General features: G+C 31.9%; 1 protein-coding gene across 1 annotated transcript in view; it reads right to left on the minus strand.

The window, feature by feature from the left end:
- Positions 1 to 3315: 3315 nt before the first annotated feature.
- The window catches only part of LOC126748222 (cysteine protease atg4da), a 34139-nt gene continuing 19425 nt past the window's right edge, over positions 3316 to 18029 (minus strand). Inside the window, exons 4-7 of the mRNA XM_050457306.1 lie at positions 9176 to 9436; positions 8907 to 9113; positions 4670 to 4866; positions 3316 to 3752 (exon numbers count right to left, since the gene is read on the minus strand). Coding sequence (XP_050313263.1) covers positions 3576 to 3752; positions 4670 to 4866; positions 8907 to 9113; positions 9176 to 9436 — 842 coding nt within the window. The 3' untranslated portion in view covers positions 3316 to 3575. The remainder of the gene's footprint in view (positions 3753 to 4669; positions 4867 to 8906; positions 9114 to 9175; positions 9437 to 18029) is intronic.

An 18029-nucleotide genomic window follows, 5' to 3' on the forward strand; every position in this document is an offset into this window, starting at 1 on the left:
CCCGATAAAATTTATGCGATCAAAAATTGCCGTTGCTAAAATCTCCAAAAGCCTTGATATCATTGTTCGGACTCTTGGGTTATTACCGCAGGTTTAAAAAATTATAAAGGATTTTGCAGAAATTACCAAGCCTATGACGACTTGGCTTAAAAAGGATAAAAAAAATAATTCCCCCCGAATTTCATTCAATCATTGTAAACAACTTTTAATAAACTCTCCAAAGCGCAAGCAATTTTGCAATAGGCGCAGTTCTTTCTTAAGATAATTTATATCATGACATTAAACGACACTGAAACTCGTTATTCTACCATCGAAAAAGAATTGCTGGCGATCGTTTGGACCTGCAAGTACTTTAAACCTGACCTATTCGGACGAAAATTTAGAATTTAAATCACTGATCACCGACCCTTAGTATGGTTATTTAACATAAAAGAAACTAATAGCAAGCTGTACGATCGCGTTAGTGTATACAACTATGAAATTATATATAAAAAAGGGCAATCAAAATACAAACACGGGCGCACTGGCAAGTAGACACAAGGCATCTCGCATATGCCTTAGGAAGTGAAAGCATTGCAAATTACCACGGTGGACTTGACTTGAAATGACATGGACTTGAAACACTTTTAGATAATTTTTTTATCCGAATAAACTCACTACAGATGAAATATCGTCAAGAAGGTTGAGAACCGCCGTGTAAAACCAAAAATAAAAATCCTTCAAAATATTCAATAAAGGTCATCATTTGTAGATAAAGTTCAACAAGAATTTAATAACTAACGTCAAAATAATAATTTAGATCAACCAGATAGACGTCCGGAAGTCAATGAAAACCAAAAATATTCAATAAATTCCGTTCATTCGACCAATGACCATTAAACGTTAAACGATAGAATGCCTATTTTAGACTATATAATAAATAATAAAGCATATCAGTTAATAATATCTAGAAATCTCCACAATAAACTTATAGTAAATGAAAATAAAGGAAGTGCAGTCATCGCGGGCGGTATTAATTAGAATGGAAATAATAACAGTAACGGAAAAATAAATACCATGGAAAAACTCTATTATTACTCAAAATAAACTATTATTGGTCTTCTATGAAAACTGGCGTTTCTATATATATAAACGATTGTGCGAACTACTAGGTTGTTTAAGAATTTTTTCTGCATTAGGTACATTAAGAGTATCTAATTTAGAAATAACAAGACTAATGGTCGATTACTTTGTAACCAAGGCGTCGCATTGGTTCTCCATTCGTTGCTAAGACGACAGTCCCTATCAGAGCGACACACCACAGAGAACAGGAAGAACGACCAGAGAAATGACTTCTTGCGTGCAAGTCCGAGCTAGAATTCTTTTTCATTTGTTAAATTTAATTAATAAAGTTTGTTTTATCCAAGAGTCAAGTAAGTTGTTGTTGAGTTGTTAAGTTTTTTAAGTTTTTAAGTTTTTTTTTTAAGTTGTTTGTTGTTAAGTTGTTGTTGAGTTGACTCTTGGACAAAACAGTCGTCTTGGCGAACAGATAGAGCAATAAAATGCGTGAATAACCTGTATTTCGATCCACCGGTCTTCGGCTGGGTTAGAGGAGGTTTGCTTGTATTTTGATCTGACTAAATTTTTATATTAGTATAGATATACTAATATAGTCGCCTGGAAATTTAAAATTTTATGGTTTTATACCAACAATAATGATTTACAAAATGTAATGGTTTATTAAGGAATAATAATCTTTTTTATGTCGGAAAGATTTTGGAAGAGTTCGAAAAGACGTTCCTAAAGGAAATTAAAGAATAATGACGGCAGGCCTAAGGATATCAGGTCAAAAGGTACCACTGTTTTTTTACTTTTGCATAAAGCGGGCGTGAGCACTTTATCTGTTCGGCGCGATGATTATAGAAAAAGTATACAGTCCACATGTTATGTCAAAAATAGTCCGGCAAAGTCTTGCCGATGGACTACAGAGGCTTACAGAGGCTATTTATTTCTAGGGAGTTGAGTTTGTTCGACAGTCTTGATTTTAAGGTTTTGAACAACAAGAACAACTCCCTAGATCTGATAGGTTACAGAAAAAAATTAAGTAAATGCCAAAATTACTGATTTGGATATTTTATAGTGCGTATAAAAGGTTTAAGTCATCAAATGCAATGAAAACTATTTTACCCTGATTAAAGATTAAAGCTTTCAACGCATTTATGGCACCCTATTTTAAAAATTGATTTTTTCTATAAGTATAAAACAAAAACGAGCAAATGCAGTATCATTGTTCTCAGAATATTATTTTCTATCAAACTATATATTTTGACATATATAGGTCTCATTTAAAATAAGGAAGTTAGTGTCACTTCCGGTTATGTTTAATAACCAAAAGTTGTTTTCCGTCATTTCCTCTTGGATGGAAAACAACTGAATATGTCAAAACATGCACTTATAACAATTCTATCAATATACCAAATTTAATTTCTTTATTTTGAAAAGTAAGAAAGTTATTAAATGTTCCCTTTTTTCTGTGTCACCCGGTATATGTATATAACCTAGTGGTACCTGAATTCGTCAGTAATCACCTCAGAAGCATTACATAACAAAGAGTAAAATTGAATTGTTTTAATTAATTGCTTTAATTATGAATATGTAAATTCTCAATGGAAACCAGAACACCAAATACGATATCACCAACGGTGAAAACTACTTACAAAGTTTCGAGAGGCATCTAACCACTATCAAGCATCCTGCTTTGAAAGATAGCTGATCGAAAGTGAAGAAATACTAGTGAATATTAGTTTCGGATGTTAGTTTCACTTAAAAGATGCTGGCGGAGAGGGTTGTTTCACGTAGTGACTTGGCCTCTCTCCGTCACAGCTGATAGCAGGGTTGAATTTCGACGGAAGCAGGAGCTGGAAAGACCCCCAGATATGTCGCGGGACTGCTGAAGTAGTAGTCCAAAAGACACTCGGGCGCAAGACCGGAGATTGAAGAACTTCTCTCGTTACTTCATGGGTTTAGCCGCCATGGGCCCAACCAAAACCCATACCTCACGATTAAAATAAAACAAAGAATTAAAGTGGTGATAACATTGATAGTGTTTTAATTAAAAATCTCGGCGAATTTTATTAAAAATCGAAGGCAAAATATTAATTATGGTGAGTGTCAAATCCAATAGTAATCAGAGCACGATATACATTTTGTAGGTAAAATATATTAAACTATAACCTATTAAAGGTACTAAATTAATTTTCAACATTCATTATATATTTGTAAAATCAATACCTTTATGAACAAAGTAAACATGTAAGTTTGTAGAAATAAAGGGTAAAAAATCTAACATTATTTATTATTTAAATAAATACATTTGACTTTACGGTTTAATCATATATGCAATAAATAACTAAAACTAATAACGAAAATTCAAATAAAATATTAAGAAAATAGTTCATTTCAATTAAGTACGTAAAATTAGACAAAATCTTTAGTAACTTTGTAAATAGAGTACAAATAATGAATACCGATAAAAATATAAATAAATAATGGCAATGAGTTCTGAAATGGTCTCCTGTATTTGCTGCCCCCTCTCATTAAATAATTTCAAAAGCTTCTGATTCCATATCATCCATATCACTGGCAGCGTCATGGATACAATCATATTCAGTTGAGGTGTAGTCAGGTATTGTATATTCTGCGTCACAACTGTAACCATCACAAAAAGTAAACATTGGGTAAGCACGCTGGCCGTTCATTGGAGGAAGGACAATCTAAAGAGAAATTAATTCATCAGGAATAGCATAACACTCGAAAACATGATAGAATGGTTCACCAAATTTAACAAAGTTATCTGATTTAAGAGGAATTGATGCTTTTGCGGCTGATATTCTATAAAAGTTGTTTTATAATATTGTTTTATTATCAAAAAAATTGATAAATTTGAAGACAAAGCCGGTTAAAGCAAAAAATATTTAACAAATTTTTTTTATCATAAAAGCATAGCTAATTATAGAATTTTATTAATATATATTATTCATTAATTTAATGATGACACACATAACAATACAACAAAATATAAAAAAATAACCAGTATGCGAGATGTTCATAGTTACGTATAAATAAAAAGTCGATTTGGTGCAGATTGGAGCTCTACTGAATTCGAGGCCGTTGTATGCCTTAAGCAGTCATCCAATTGATGGATCATTATTAACCCCCGGGCATTCAATGATTTCTCTACCTTGTGGGGATTAAACCCAAAAAACATATTACTGTATTAAGGTGTTGTGAGTTCAAAAGTGACACATATATGTTTGGAAACGCGGGCACCAAGAGTTGACTAAGACAAAACGTTGTTCGGAAAAGGTCATTTTTATCCGATTAAAGCACTGCATCTGCCCCCGGACACCCTCTATATTTGTAAATAACTCATTTATCGTTATTCTTTAGCATGAAAGGTACGAGACTAGTACTTACTACATAAATGTGACTATACACATGTTGGAGGGTTAAGCCTGGATAATAAAATGCACTGAAAATTATAGTACCTGCTTGGGCTTACATCATCGATTTATGTAGTCATTATTAGTTTATCATCCATCAAAGAGAAATTAACATTTATATCAATTATGATTAAGATACTCTGCCATTAATATAACATTGGGTACAATGAGTATTAATAATTACTTACAGGTTGTAGAGTGTCTATAAGGTTTAGGAAGTCTTCCTTGGTACGGCAGTAAAATCCAATGCAGCAACTAGGGTCAATTTTACTAATAGGTATTTTTCTGGGCGATCTACAATGAAAGCTTGTCAGAGGAAAGTCTGCTGCCCACACATCCACAACTTCTTGGCAGTAGTGGGGATCCAAGTGGATAAGTTTATCATCTAAAAAATCGCAACGTTTTTAAGTACGTTTGGTTCACTCAGATTCGGATAATAGGTATTGATATGTAAGGACCGTTTATACGTATACGAATATTCCTAACTTATTATATTCTCGTACAACCGTAGAGATAAATAACTTATTTTCAATTTATTATCATTTTACGGAAAGCAAGCTCGCACGGAGAGTTAAATGCTAAAAGGTTTATTGTGATCTCTATAAGAAGGGTAACAGAAGAGGTAAAGATGGGGCTTCTCCAAGGCAGCACAACCCGAAAACCAAAGGAAAGAGAGCTACTGCTACAGTTTTACGGAGTATTCCAATAATCATCTTTTTATAATTTTCGAATAGGCACATTTAAGAGCTGACAATTTTTATTTGCAATGTAATTTTACGTTAAATGTAATGTAGTTTAATGACAATAGTAATTGAAACAAGATCAACAAGAATTTCATCATAGTCCTATAGTTAGAACCTTTGGTGTGAAACTGAAATTTAAACTTATTAAAAAGTTTAGCGAAAAACTTGCCGACAGTAAAATAAAGAATTTTCATGAATAGTAATTTTTTTTGTGATTTGAGGATTATTTTGATAAGCAACTCATTGATAGAAGCTAGATATTCCAACAAAAACAATTATATAGAGGTATTCCAGTTAGTTTATAACCAAAATTCTCAAAAATTTTCAGTTTAAGTCCGATAAATCTTAACCACTCCAGCGGCAGAGGGTGCACATGACTAACGCGGGTTTTGTCTATTTTCAGCAGCTGGCAATGTTAATATACTTATGAATCGCAATGTTTTGCCTCAGAATGTATTTTTCTGGGTACACTACATTCACATATCCATTTCTGTTAAATACCGCACGATGAACTGCGGCATCAATTTCTCGAAAAGTAGGCTATTGAAATTTTAAACAAATTGGCAAAATTGATTAAGGTTGAAGATATGTATTTTAAAATGTGTAGTGATCCGGTGTTGGCACGTCTATCAAAAAAATGGCAACGACGTGGTATTTTAAATGAAACCCTGTTTGTTTTATATTCCACATAATTCTCCAAAACCTTTTTGTAATGTCCTATATCTAACAATAACCATTTTTAGGTTATATCAGCATTAATCTAAAAAATTACGTTGCAGGCTGATACATAACCATGAATTTGTTTAAAATAAAAGCTTTTAATATCCATTTATGGAAGAGGGAAAAATGTCTATTTCAAATGCGATAAGATATTAAAAATGGAAGGTTTCCATAAATAAAAGGTTTAGGTTTTTATTAATGTAGTTTGAGTTTTTCCGTAAACTAGGCTTCAATATATACAAAAATATATTGTTTAGAGGAAATTAGATCTAGATAAACCAAAGAAATACAGAAAACTACTTTGACTGCCTATTACTACTACTACTACTGGAACTACTTTAAATGTTAAAAAAAAAGAACGAGACAAGAAACAGGAAAATCTATTAAAGAGCATAAAGTTGTCCTCTGAAGAAAGAAAATGAAGAGCGACATAGAAAACTGATAAGGACTATAAAAAACTTACTGAACTTAAAAGCAGATCTTAAAAATCGCGATAAGAGAATACCTTAGAGATGGCATACGGTAAAGCCCATCTACAACAAATGTACCAGGCCCAATTGAAATCTAGGAGACAACAACCTGATGAAGGTTCTCCAACAGTCTTAAAAAACGCCATTTGGCTTATCCTTTCGCCACAATGGTCACGAGAATAATTCTTTCTAAATTGTTTTATTGATGGAGGACGAGGTCTAGGCACTGACCGTGCCCTAAGGATGGTCCACCAGGCTATGAGGCAGCTTTTCAAGCACAGTTAGAAAACAATCTCGATGTGTTATGACAAGTTAGAACTCGTTTTTGGGCAGAAAACCTAAAAGACAATTCCGCTGTTTGAACTGTAATGAAGAAGTACACCTTAAACGGCAATGCCCCAAGCTTTTGACAGACTGTCTTTATGGGGCGCAAACTGGCTAAATGCTTGGTAGTACAGGATAAAGTCATACCATCGTGAAACTGGACATCGTAGCTCACTCAAGAATGCCACTAAAACAAAATTTAATCCTTATGTCAGTTAATGGAAAAAGGATCCTGATCACTGGACTACCTGAAGCTGACGTTACCATTGGTTTAACAATATTCCACAACCCAGTACTAAAAGCGGCAAAAATTATGGATGATGTTTTAAAATGAATGCATATCATCGGATATTATTGATGAATATCCGATGACTAAAGAAGTCCTAATGCACCATCTACATGAATACAATAAAATGGCTAAAGTTGTTAAGTTATATAGAGATATTACCATACCAGCTAAGTCAGAGGTGATACTTAATGCCACAACAGGTGGAAAATATGGAGAAACTGTTTTGACTGAGCCTATGAAAAGCTGTAAAGTAAAAGATAACAATGGTGTATACTCTAAAATAGTGGCAGCCAGGAGGCTGATGCCCTTTACCATTTACAAACACTTTTTTAAGAGCCTTCTGTCAATTTGAGTCTTATTGAAGAAAAACAAGATGTATTTGCTTTCACGACAATGACAAATCTTAGAAGTACTGATTTGGTGCAGCATCGAATTAAGACTAGAGACAACGCTTAGATAAAACAAGCACGTCGAAGAATTCCAATAGCTGACCAAGCTGAAATTTCCAATGCTCCAAGAAATGAGGACACAACGAGTAGTTGAACCATCCCAGAGTCCTTGGATATATCAGTTAAATTAGTGAAGAAAAAGATAGATCTACCATCTATCGGCGACTGAATGATATTATCAAGAAAGATAGGTACCACCTGCAAAGAGTTGACGACCTCCTGGACGCAATGAATCAGGTTCACAAATTAGGTTATTTAAGTTAATCTTAATTAACTAAAAGTGGCTGACTGAAATTATAAAGATCTTAACTAACCAGTATATCTGGGAACTGATGATGTGGAGAGGCACTTGTGACTATGGTAAGTTTGTCATAACTAATACAAAACATCTGATTTCGAAAGATCTTTTCGTCCGTTAGCAACAAGAAATAGTTAAAGACTTGTAAATACTTTATATTTTTATAAATGTACATATCTAAAAATTGTTTCATTTATTTGATTTTTTCTGGGTTCTTATTTCCTTGCCTTAAAACGCTTGAATACTTAGCTTGTAAAGCCAATCTACCAGAGAAAAAAGGTGATTTTTCTCGGATCATGTTCTCTTCACCCAGCGAATTTGCTGCTAATATTCCAAAACAGCTTTTTCATGTGTAAGTGTTCTTTAAATGTTTCTTAATATATCCTAATTTAAGATATATAAATATCGTCACCATCTTTGACGTATGTTCAGCATAGCTAGCATAGTTAAATATATATATAAAAAAAACAGTATAATAATAAACAAATCTAAAAGCAGATATTTCATCTTATAAAATGATTACAAAAAATAACAACTATTTGGCAACATTCGGGTTATCTGCGACATTAAATATTAAGTATTATTTAAAATTGGAAATCATCCATTATCGCAAAGATACTGCCTAACAATCAAAATTACAACAAAATAAACGTCTTAAATCCACTTTAAAAACATTTAATTAAAATTATGGTTACATGTTTCGCTCTACTCTTACGACAATAAAGTATAAACTTCGTATTATTAGATGGACTTTCAAAAACTCTGTACCTCTTTTTAGTCTTTGTACTGTTCCAGATCACCAGACTTTTTTCAATTGAATAATGATTTTTTTGACAAAAAGAAGGTTTCAAATTGAAAAAATAAACTAGTGTTCTACAAAATGACATTTGATGGAATTTTTCGAAAATTTCATTTGAATTTTTTTCGAACAGCCACCGATAATGCAATATAGTGTAATTTTATTTCACAAACATTATGCAAGTTCGCAGATATTTAATAAACTTTTTAATATTCGGCCCTCATGTGAAGTCTGAATGTAATGAAACAAATTGTCCTAAAAAATATGATCCCTTTAAAAAACCTTCATATTTTATATTTTAGATATATAAAACGTTCCAAGTTTATAGCTTACCTTGGTATCCAACAAAGTAAAGTGAATGCTTCGGCCTTCCTCCAATAATTCCTATGCATTCCTTAATACTAAATAAAGTGGTTAAACATAGGGCATATATGGAGTTAAATCTGTCAGTCCCTAACCTCACTGGAATCAGCAAAATAAGAGCTTTCCACTTGTCGGTTGTTTGGCTCAAACATTCAGCAAATACATCTCTGATATACACTATACAAGTTCAAACAGAGTTTATAAAACCTCGAACTATAAGTTAAATAAAATTATAATACCTGTGCAATTTTGTGCTACACAAACACTTATTTCATCAAACTCAAAGTTATCTTTCGAAGCATCTTTAAAAGCTTGTAAAAATAAATGGGCTACTAATCCTGGACCATACCAGTCCCCAGGTTTCTTTCCCAAGCCTTCTCCGATCCTTACCAATGAATGTAGAGACAAAGGACTGTTTCTCGAAGGCTTATCACCAAACCACTTTATAATTTTTCTATGATAAACTGTTGTTTCCCTTTGTTCCGCATTATATCGCCATTCTAAGAAAAACAATTTTTTAGATCGTAATAATATAAATTTGCAACATTTTAAAAGTAAGTTTGTAATTATTAGTTTGTATATAGAAAATACGCTAATAAGATAGTGATGCTGTTAGCCAAAAAATCTTCATTTATATTAAAATATGCATATTATTATATATAATGTGTCTATTAAATATACAGGGTGTAATTAATGCACAGATTAGATAAACTCTAACCAACGAGTCATTGGCCAATTTCAAGACGAAACGTTCATATTTACATTGGTCCGCAATGGCTTTGTTTCCTACCTAGAGGTATTGATAAAGAGATATTAATATAAAGCTGATGTATTGAGTTCAGAAAAAATCTTATAAACCAGTAAGGCATACTAATAAAACACAATGACGTTACCCATATCCGCGTCCACAGTGGGAGAAAAATAATTATTTTAAAACATTAAAAATTTATCATAGGGTATACCGAGCTTTAAATAATTACAGTTCATAGTTCTGGAAATATTTGGAACAATATTATAATTACTTTTTATTTTGATATCCTCTAGATCAGAAACAAAGCTTTGGCAGATCAATGTTGAACATATGAATTCAACACTGCTAAACATTAATTCATCAAAGACACAAAAATTCATCGTAGAAAATCGAGGAATTAATATTGTATGACAATTCAAACGATTAAAATATCAAAAATTTAAAATAAAAAAATTGCAAGAAAAGTTAATAGAACCGAATTTTTCGAATTTTTTGAACTCATTGGCTCTACACTGTTTTAACTTTGACGCTTAGTACTGGAATGCCACATAATTAAACAATTTTTGCCCTCAAAGGCACCCAAAATTTATATGGCTATAATTCACCAAAAGTCGTTTTTATTTAAATATTACCGTTTTCTAGCAGAACACCATTTTCTACGAAAAACTCCAAAAACTAATAATGCTAATAATAAAACAAAACTCGTTTTGTTTTAATATCAGCATTATTAGCCAAATAGAAACATGTGAATATTGCGTTTTTGAACCCAAAAGTTATGAAAGGTTTAGATATTCTATTTGGGTTGGGTGAAAATCAGGCAGATACAAATAACGGTTGTTATTCTTGAAAACCTTATTGAATTACGAATGTTTTATAAAAGATCTTGCTATTATCATAAAAATATTTGTGAAGGTTTTGTATTAGTTAAAGTTTGTTTAACGTTTTGGTGTTTTCGAATCACACAAGGAACTTTATTTATTTCTCCTTGATCACTTTTTCAATTAGTTTCAATTTTAAGCATCAGGTTATATCTGTGATTTGATGCTAACATTTTATCACATTAGGTATGCGTATTATGAAAATGTAAATACGTTAATTATTCTCCTAGTTTTTGTACTATTTTATTCGTATTTTGTAGTTGAATCGCGGGGCTTACTTATTATACTTGCTTGCTTGGTCTGTTAGTATTCTCTTGAAATTATTAGCCTCTTTCAGCAAAAATAATGAAGAAAATTCTAAATTGTTCCACGGGGCTTTAAAAAGGACGCGTTTCATGACATTTTATTCAGTTTTAATTGTTTAGTCTGAATGAATCTAAACCTCCTAAAAAATGTTGCTTATTTCAAAAAGAAGTTCTATACCTTGGCCATGTTATATCAGAAAAAGGTGACAAGATTGATCCAGATAAGAAACTATTGCAACGCAGCTAATTTAATTCTGGATCAGTGTGACGACCCACTATTTGGTCTTATTTACGAACTGAAATCTCAAGAAATTTCAAAATCAGAATGGAAAGATATTTCTGAGAAATCTCCAGAACTTAAAGCTTATTGGTCTCAATGGAATCCGTTGGTTATACTGTAAAGTAAAAGGTTTTCTAGCGCCTCCACCATTTATTGTAACTTATAACTTCATACATGTTTGCCTTTAGTTTTTAATGTAAACCTTGCTTAATGTAAATAGTTATTTTTATAGGAATATTTAGTTTTATTTGGTTGGCAATTGTGAGTTATAAAAGCGCATGAGGGGGCTCTCCCCCCTCCCTTTTTAATCTGTACATAGAACGGTAAAGAACGGCAAGACCAATATAAACACTGAAGACTGAAAAACAGGTGATTTTAATTTCCCTCGAAATTCCTAAAAAACATATAAAATATTAAGAAAAATAAACGTTACAATACTAAATGAATTAAAAATTAAAAGGGGTCTGACAGAGCGTAGATGGAAAAGAAACGACATATCTGACAGTCCTTCCTTAAAACGGATTCGAATTTGGAGTTAGTAAGACCTTGGCAAAAATGAGAGAAAGGTTTTACTGGCTGAAACGTCATGAAGATGTTGAACGCTAGTGCCGACAATGTGAGCAATGTTCATCAAGCAAGGGCCCAAGAAGCCGGACTCGAGGAAAAATGATGCAGTATCTGGTTGGTACACCCTTTAGACGAATTGCCATAGACGTAGCAGGAGCTTTTCCTCCTAGTAGCTCCGGAAATCGATATGCTCTTGTTGCTATGGATTACTTTAGTAAGTGGCCCGAGATTTATCCGATTCCAAACCAAGCAACGACAGTAGCTGAAGTTGCTGTTCCATAACTGGATTTGTCGATTTGGTGTCCTCAGAAAGATACATTCATACCCAGGAAGGAACTTTGAGCCACAAATATTCCAACAAGTATGCCAGTTGCTAGGTATCAATAAGACCCGCACAACCCCCCTACACCCTCAGTCTGATGGAATGGTTGAAAGATTTAACCGCACATTTGAAACCTATTTGAGTATTGTGGTAAACTCTAAGCAAACCGACTGGGATACCTGTATACAACCATTCCTATTGGCATATCGTTCTTCTATCCACAACTCTACTGGGAAAAGCCCGGCAAAAGTTGTCTTCGGTGATAACTTCGTTTACATTATTACTGGCAGACCCCACCAAGTCTCAAACCCTTGAGGAGTACGTCGACCATCTACAAGAGCGTTTGCAAATGGTTCACGAATAAGCACGGGATAAACTTCACCTAGAAAGTAACAAAATGAAATCGCGTTATGACATAAAGGCAAATTCTACCGGTTTTAATCCTGGAGACAGTGTCTGGTTATATAATTCCCGAAGGGAAAGTCACCAAAACTCCAGATTGGAAAGGTCTAGTCCCTGCGGTCACCAACATTGACGACGTGCTGTATCCAGCGACATCCGACAACGAAGCTGAAAATTGTAAACATCGTCCGGTTAGCGCCCCATCATGACTCAGGTGGTCCCATTTTTGAGCCTGGAGGTGTTAATTGATCGGGACGATCAAACTTGATAGGGGAGCATTATTATGAAAATGTAAATACGTTAATTATTCTTTTATTGTTTTATTATTCTTTATAATTTTTGTAGTTTAAGTTGAATGGTTAAGTTTATTTAGGGTTCTAACTTACGTTTGGTATAATATTTTCATCTGTAGTGTCTAGTTTTTAAATAGCTCATCTTGTTTTAATGCCCCATTTTGGCCCCAATTTAGGTTATTTAGGTTATATTATTGTAAATCCCTGTAGTTCTAATTTTCTAGAATTTGTATACTTGCTTGCTTTGACTGTCAGTATTCTCTTGAAATTATTGGTCTCTTTTGGCAAAAACAATGAAGAAAATTCTAAATATTTCGAAATTGTTCCATCGAGCTTTAACAAGGACGCGTTTCGTGACATTTTATTCCGTTTTAATTGTTTAGTCAGGTTTTACCTTGGAAACAATTAAACGACAGTCAACGCGAGTTAGGTTAGAGTTTTGATGTTGCCAATAAAAGTGTGTTCCTGAATTTCGTTACAGGACTTTAAAATTCCTAATCCTAAGATAATTTAGATTGGGATTTTCTCAGTCTTTAAAAAAATTTGCTATTCCAAGACACTGCACTGCTCTGTTTAAAACATCATTTTTCATACCAAACTCCAAGCTCATGGCTCATTCACTTAAGTTCACGGAATTTGAACGTTCACTTTTAAAAGTACATATTTATATTATTATACTAGGGCTCTAGATGTACAGGTATTCTCATCCGCCATATTGGTTCATGCGAGGTGAGGAGCGCGTAACAATAACACGATCTGCGGTGGGAAAAATCGTTCAGCGAATTTCGCAATTTTTTAAGGAAATTGTTTATTATCAATGTTTTCGAGGGTCTAATAGTGTACGAATCAGATTCGAAGCTAAGCAACCAGGCATTTTTTCATTAGTTGACAAAATGCAAAATAGAGATACAACTAACTCGGGTTAGGCACCTGCAATTCGAAACGCATGTCACATTGGTTACTTGTTGATACGCTATTAATAAACACTAACGGTTATTTGCAGTAAACATGAAATGAACAGCCTTTAGAACTTCCCACACTCAATGGACCAATATGGCTATTAAAAAATATAATAGGATGGGTACGAAATAAAACACGCAGATTGTTTTATCTTCTATTGAAAACGGTTCTAAAGGAACTAACTGACTTTAAGACAAAAAAACCAAATAAAAAAATATCCATCGTCTGTGTTTATATTAACACCATTCAAATTTAAGAGAGGCCGATGGTAATAAATTAGATAAGTAAAGTGCGGTCGCTACGGTGTCGAATTACAATTTTTGCTTCGACTTATTTGATATATTTAACACTCCAAAAAATGTAATAACATATCATACCGAGAGCACTATAATGAAACTACAATTCTTTACTATTCAAAAAAAAATTAAGATAAAACAAATACAAAAAAAAAAATATTTTAATCCCAGTTTGAATCTAATATCTACAAACTTAGTAGTAGACAATGGCTCTGTGAATGCATCTGCCAGTTGTTCACATGTGGAAATATATTTAAGGATTGTATTATTCTGAATAATCTGTTCTCTTGAAAAATGATATTTTATGTCAATGTGTTTTGATCTTTTATGACTTACAGGCTTTTTTTTGCAATAGCAATACATCCATTATTATCTTCATATATAGCAATTGTGCTTGAAATTATTAAGCCTATACTTTTTAGTAATGATTTTAGCCATATGGCTTCTTTGACTCCTTCATAAAGAGCCATATATTCAGCTTCCGTGGAGGATGTGGCAACTGAATTTTGTTTCTTTGAATTCCATGATACTGTACAATTACTGAAAGCCATAAATAAATAGCCACTTGTACTTTTTCTTTCATGATCATTGCCTCCCCAATCGGAATCAACAAAACCATATAACATATTGACATAATTACCACTTTCATACTAAGTTTTAAATCAAGAGAACCTTTTATGTATCTTAATATCATTTTAAATTTTTCACAATTCTGGGTTATTTTTATTTTGATACCTACTAAACAAGTTTATAAGTAAACATAAATCAGGACGCGTACATAACATTGCATGCATTAGGCAACCTATTAAATTTCTGCAAGGTGCATTGCAATTTTCATCACTGTTTAATGCTTCAAAATCTAATTTATTTGGGAATGGAGTATCTACAGCTTTACATTCAGCCATATTACATTTTGTTAATAAAGAATTTAAATAAATAGTTTGATCCAATGTTATTTTATTTTGATATCTTTTAATTCTTATACCTAAAAATAATCAAACTTCTTTTAAATCTGTCATTTTGAATTTAGCTTTTAAATATGACTTAAAATTATTCATTACATTTGTATCGTTTGTACAAATTAAAATATCGTCGACGTACAAGACAACGTAAATATTATTATGTATAGAACCCTTATCTAGATAATATAAACATGGATCAACTTTAGAATTTTTAAAATTACATTCTTTCATTATGTTTTCAAACATTTCAAACCAACATCTTGAAGATTGTTTTAGGCCATATAGTGATTTTTGCAATTTCCAAACTAAATTATTTCCGGCTCCTAAACCTTCCGGAATTTTCATGTAAATTTCTACCTTTAATATGCCATTTAAAAATGCAGTTTTAACGTCCATATGATGAACTAATAAATTAAACTGATTGCCAAAAGCTAATAAAATTCTAAAAGTATTTATGCGAGCTACTGATGCAAAAGTTTCATTATAGTCAAATAAATATTGTTGACTAAAACCTCTTGCTACCAATCTGGCTTTATACTTTATTGGTTGCCCATTTTCATTTACTTTAATTATAAATACCCATTTACAATCAACAATATTCCTATTTTTTTTTGGTTTATTCACTAAAACCCAAGTGTTATTTTCCAGTAGAGGGTTAATTTCTTCCTTTATTGCTCCCACTGATTTCGATCATCCCTATTTTTAATTTCGATATAATTTTTAGGAATTGTATTATTAGGAATTTTGGATGATATTAAAATTGTATTAATATCGTTGAGGTTGTAGGAAGTTTTTTTTTAATTCTCTCACTTCTTCTGTAAGATGAAAGTTTTTTTTTCTCCTTTAAAAAATATTAAACTAGACTAAACACTTCGTCCCATTTCTTTTAACGCCGCAATAACTATTAAGATTAAGAAAGAATTCATGGACAAGCCATACAAGAGTAATTCGATACTTGAGATTCGATCTCATAAACATCCAGTCTAAGAGCCCTGAGATCCAAACTTTGCTTAAAAGATCTTTTTAAAACGTATTCGACTTTTGAAGTGAAAGTAGCGTGCGTGAATATTATTTGTTAAATTTGTTTAAGTGCTTGTGCCTTATTTTGGATTATTTTTATACTGGTGAGTTTTCTCACGGAGCATATCCAATTTTCATTATTTTTTTATTTCCTATTTTTATTGTTGTTGCTATTTACATTTCAACATTTTATTTTAAATATATGTGTTTTACAAGATAATAATAATATTTGACATAAAACATTTAATACCTGTTTAATCTACATAAAATATTTACAGATAATTCATTTAATAAAAGCAGAGTGCTAGAGCTACATATCATCTTTTTCCTTTTACGTAAAATGGCCATATAACGTAGATTTATTTACCAACAAGTTGCTTATTGTGGAGTGATTGAGCCACAGAGCAATCTTTCTGTATTGTGAAGTGTTTGAGCCACTTACAGATTTGTATGTTGCAAACTACGTTTTCCTGTACTATTTATAGCATGAAACTATACCTTTCCAAATATCGTATTTTACTATCTGTTTAAGCAGTTAATAGCACATTTATATTGCGCTAGTGGGTGACAGACACAATGCGTAATAATATTCCAAATATAATAAATAGCTATTAAATAATAATTTAACTAGTTACAAATGTTTAAATCTCTTAATAATCAAAATATCTAAATACTAAATAAAATAACATAATTAGGAAATTGGTTGCTCAACACAATTATTTTTTCCAGGTACGTACGTTATGTCATCTTACACTTGACTACATGTATCAACATATTTATCAACATAATCAACAAGTAATTTTTAATATCATGGTTTTTAAATATATAATGTAAGTAATTATCACTAAGATTAGTATTTGATTTATTTGATTAATATTGTTTTATAATAAAAATTGGTAAACACATATATTAAAATTAAAATATTTATTTACCGCCACCGGATTTGAATTTAACATTTTTGGCCTGACATGCATCTATTTATTTTTTTATATTGTTGAAAGCGTTGTTGCTGGCAGCTATGCTGCCTGCATTTATTTATTTAATTTATATAAAATGTTGAGTGTATTGCTCATTTAACGAAATTAACAGTGCTGAAGTATTCGACATTCGAACTGATATGTAATATGATCTGATAATTAAATAATATGAAAAGAGTGAAACGTACCCGGGAATGAATAGATCGTTCATGAAAAAGGTTATTTGTTAAGGTTATTTATGAAGTGGTCGAGATCGGTAACCGGCTACGGCTCGCAGGTTCGTATCTTAACGGGTCGATAGTATGGCATTATTTTATTGGAATAATCACTTTAATATTTCTGTTATCAACAACAATGCTTGAACATCTTGACGAGACGAACCATTCCCAAGCCCTTATAATTTGTGACGCCATTGAGAACCCATAAATAAGTGGAATGTTTATTTTTGGGTATCGGTTACGGTAATGGGTCTACGCTAATAGAAGAACCACAAAGAAGAGGGTACACTTGGTCTTCAACCTGCAGCGCGGATGATTGTAGTTATCCTGTCAAATAATCAACATCTTATTTTTTTCAACCTTGTTTATATTAATTAGTAATATAATCCGTGTGTTGTTTTGAGCTCCGTGTTATAATTATTTCACGTTTTACATTTCCTTGTGTTAACGGGAGTTAAAATGTGGTCTGAAAACAAATAATAGTGATTCTCCGACATAAACATATATTTTAACTTATCATATATATGACGCTTTTTTTAATGTAGAAACCTAATTATTGAAAATTTCATAATCAGAATTGAACCAAAAATCACAAAAAGAAATTAAAGCCTTCCCAAATTTAAAATTGAAATATTTTTATTAATTATTAATCTTTTCTGGGTTTATTTTGAATCTAACACTACCCTTTTAGTCCCAAAAAAATTAAAATTGCTTTGAGAATTGAAAAGAAGTTAAGCAATAAAATTAAATAATAAGATATTAAATATATGTTTAGGTAAAAGAAATCTACATAACTAATATCATTTGTTTGGCTTAAAAAGTAATGTAGGTTATAATAAGTGTTCCCTTTATATTTTTTAAT

Source organism: Anthonomus grandis, chromosome 22 (genome assembly GCF_022605725.1).
Source record: "Anthonomus grandis grandis chromosome 22, icAntGran1.3, whole genome shotgun sequence".
In the NCBI taxonomy this organism is placed as follows: Eukaryota; Metazoa; Arthropoda; class Insecta; order Coleoptera; family Curculionidae; genus Anthonomus; species Anthonomus grandis.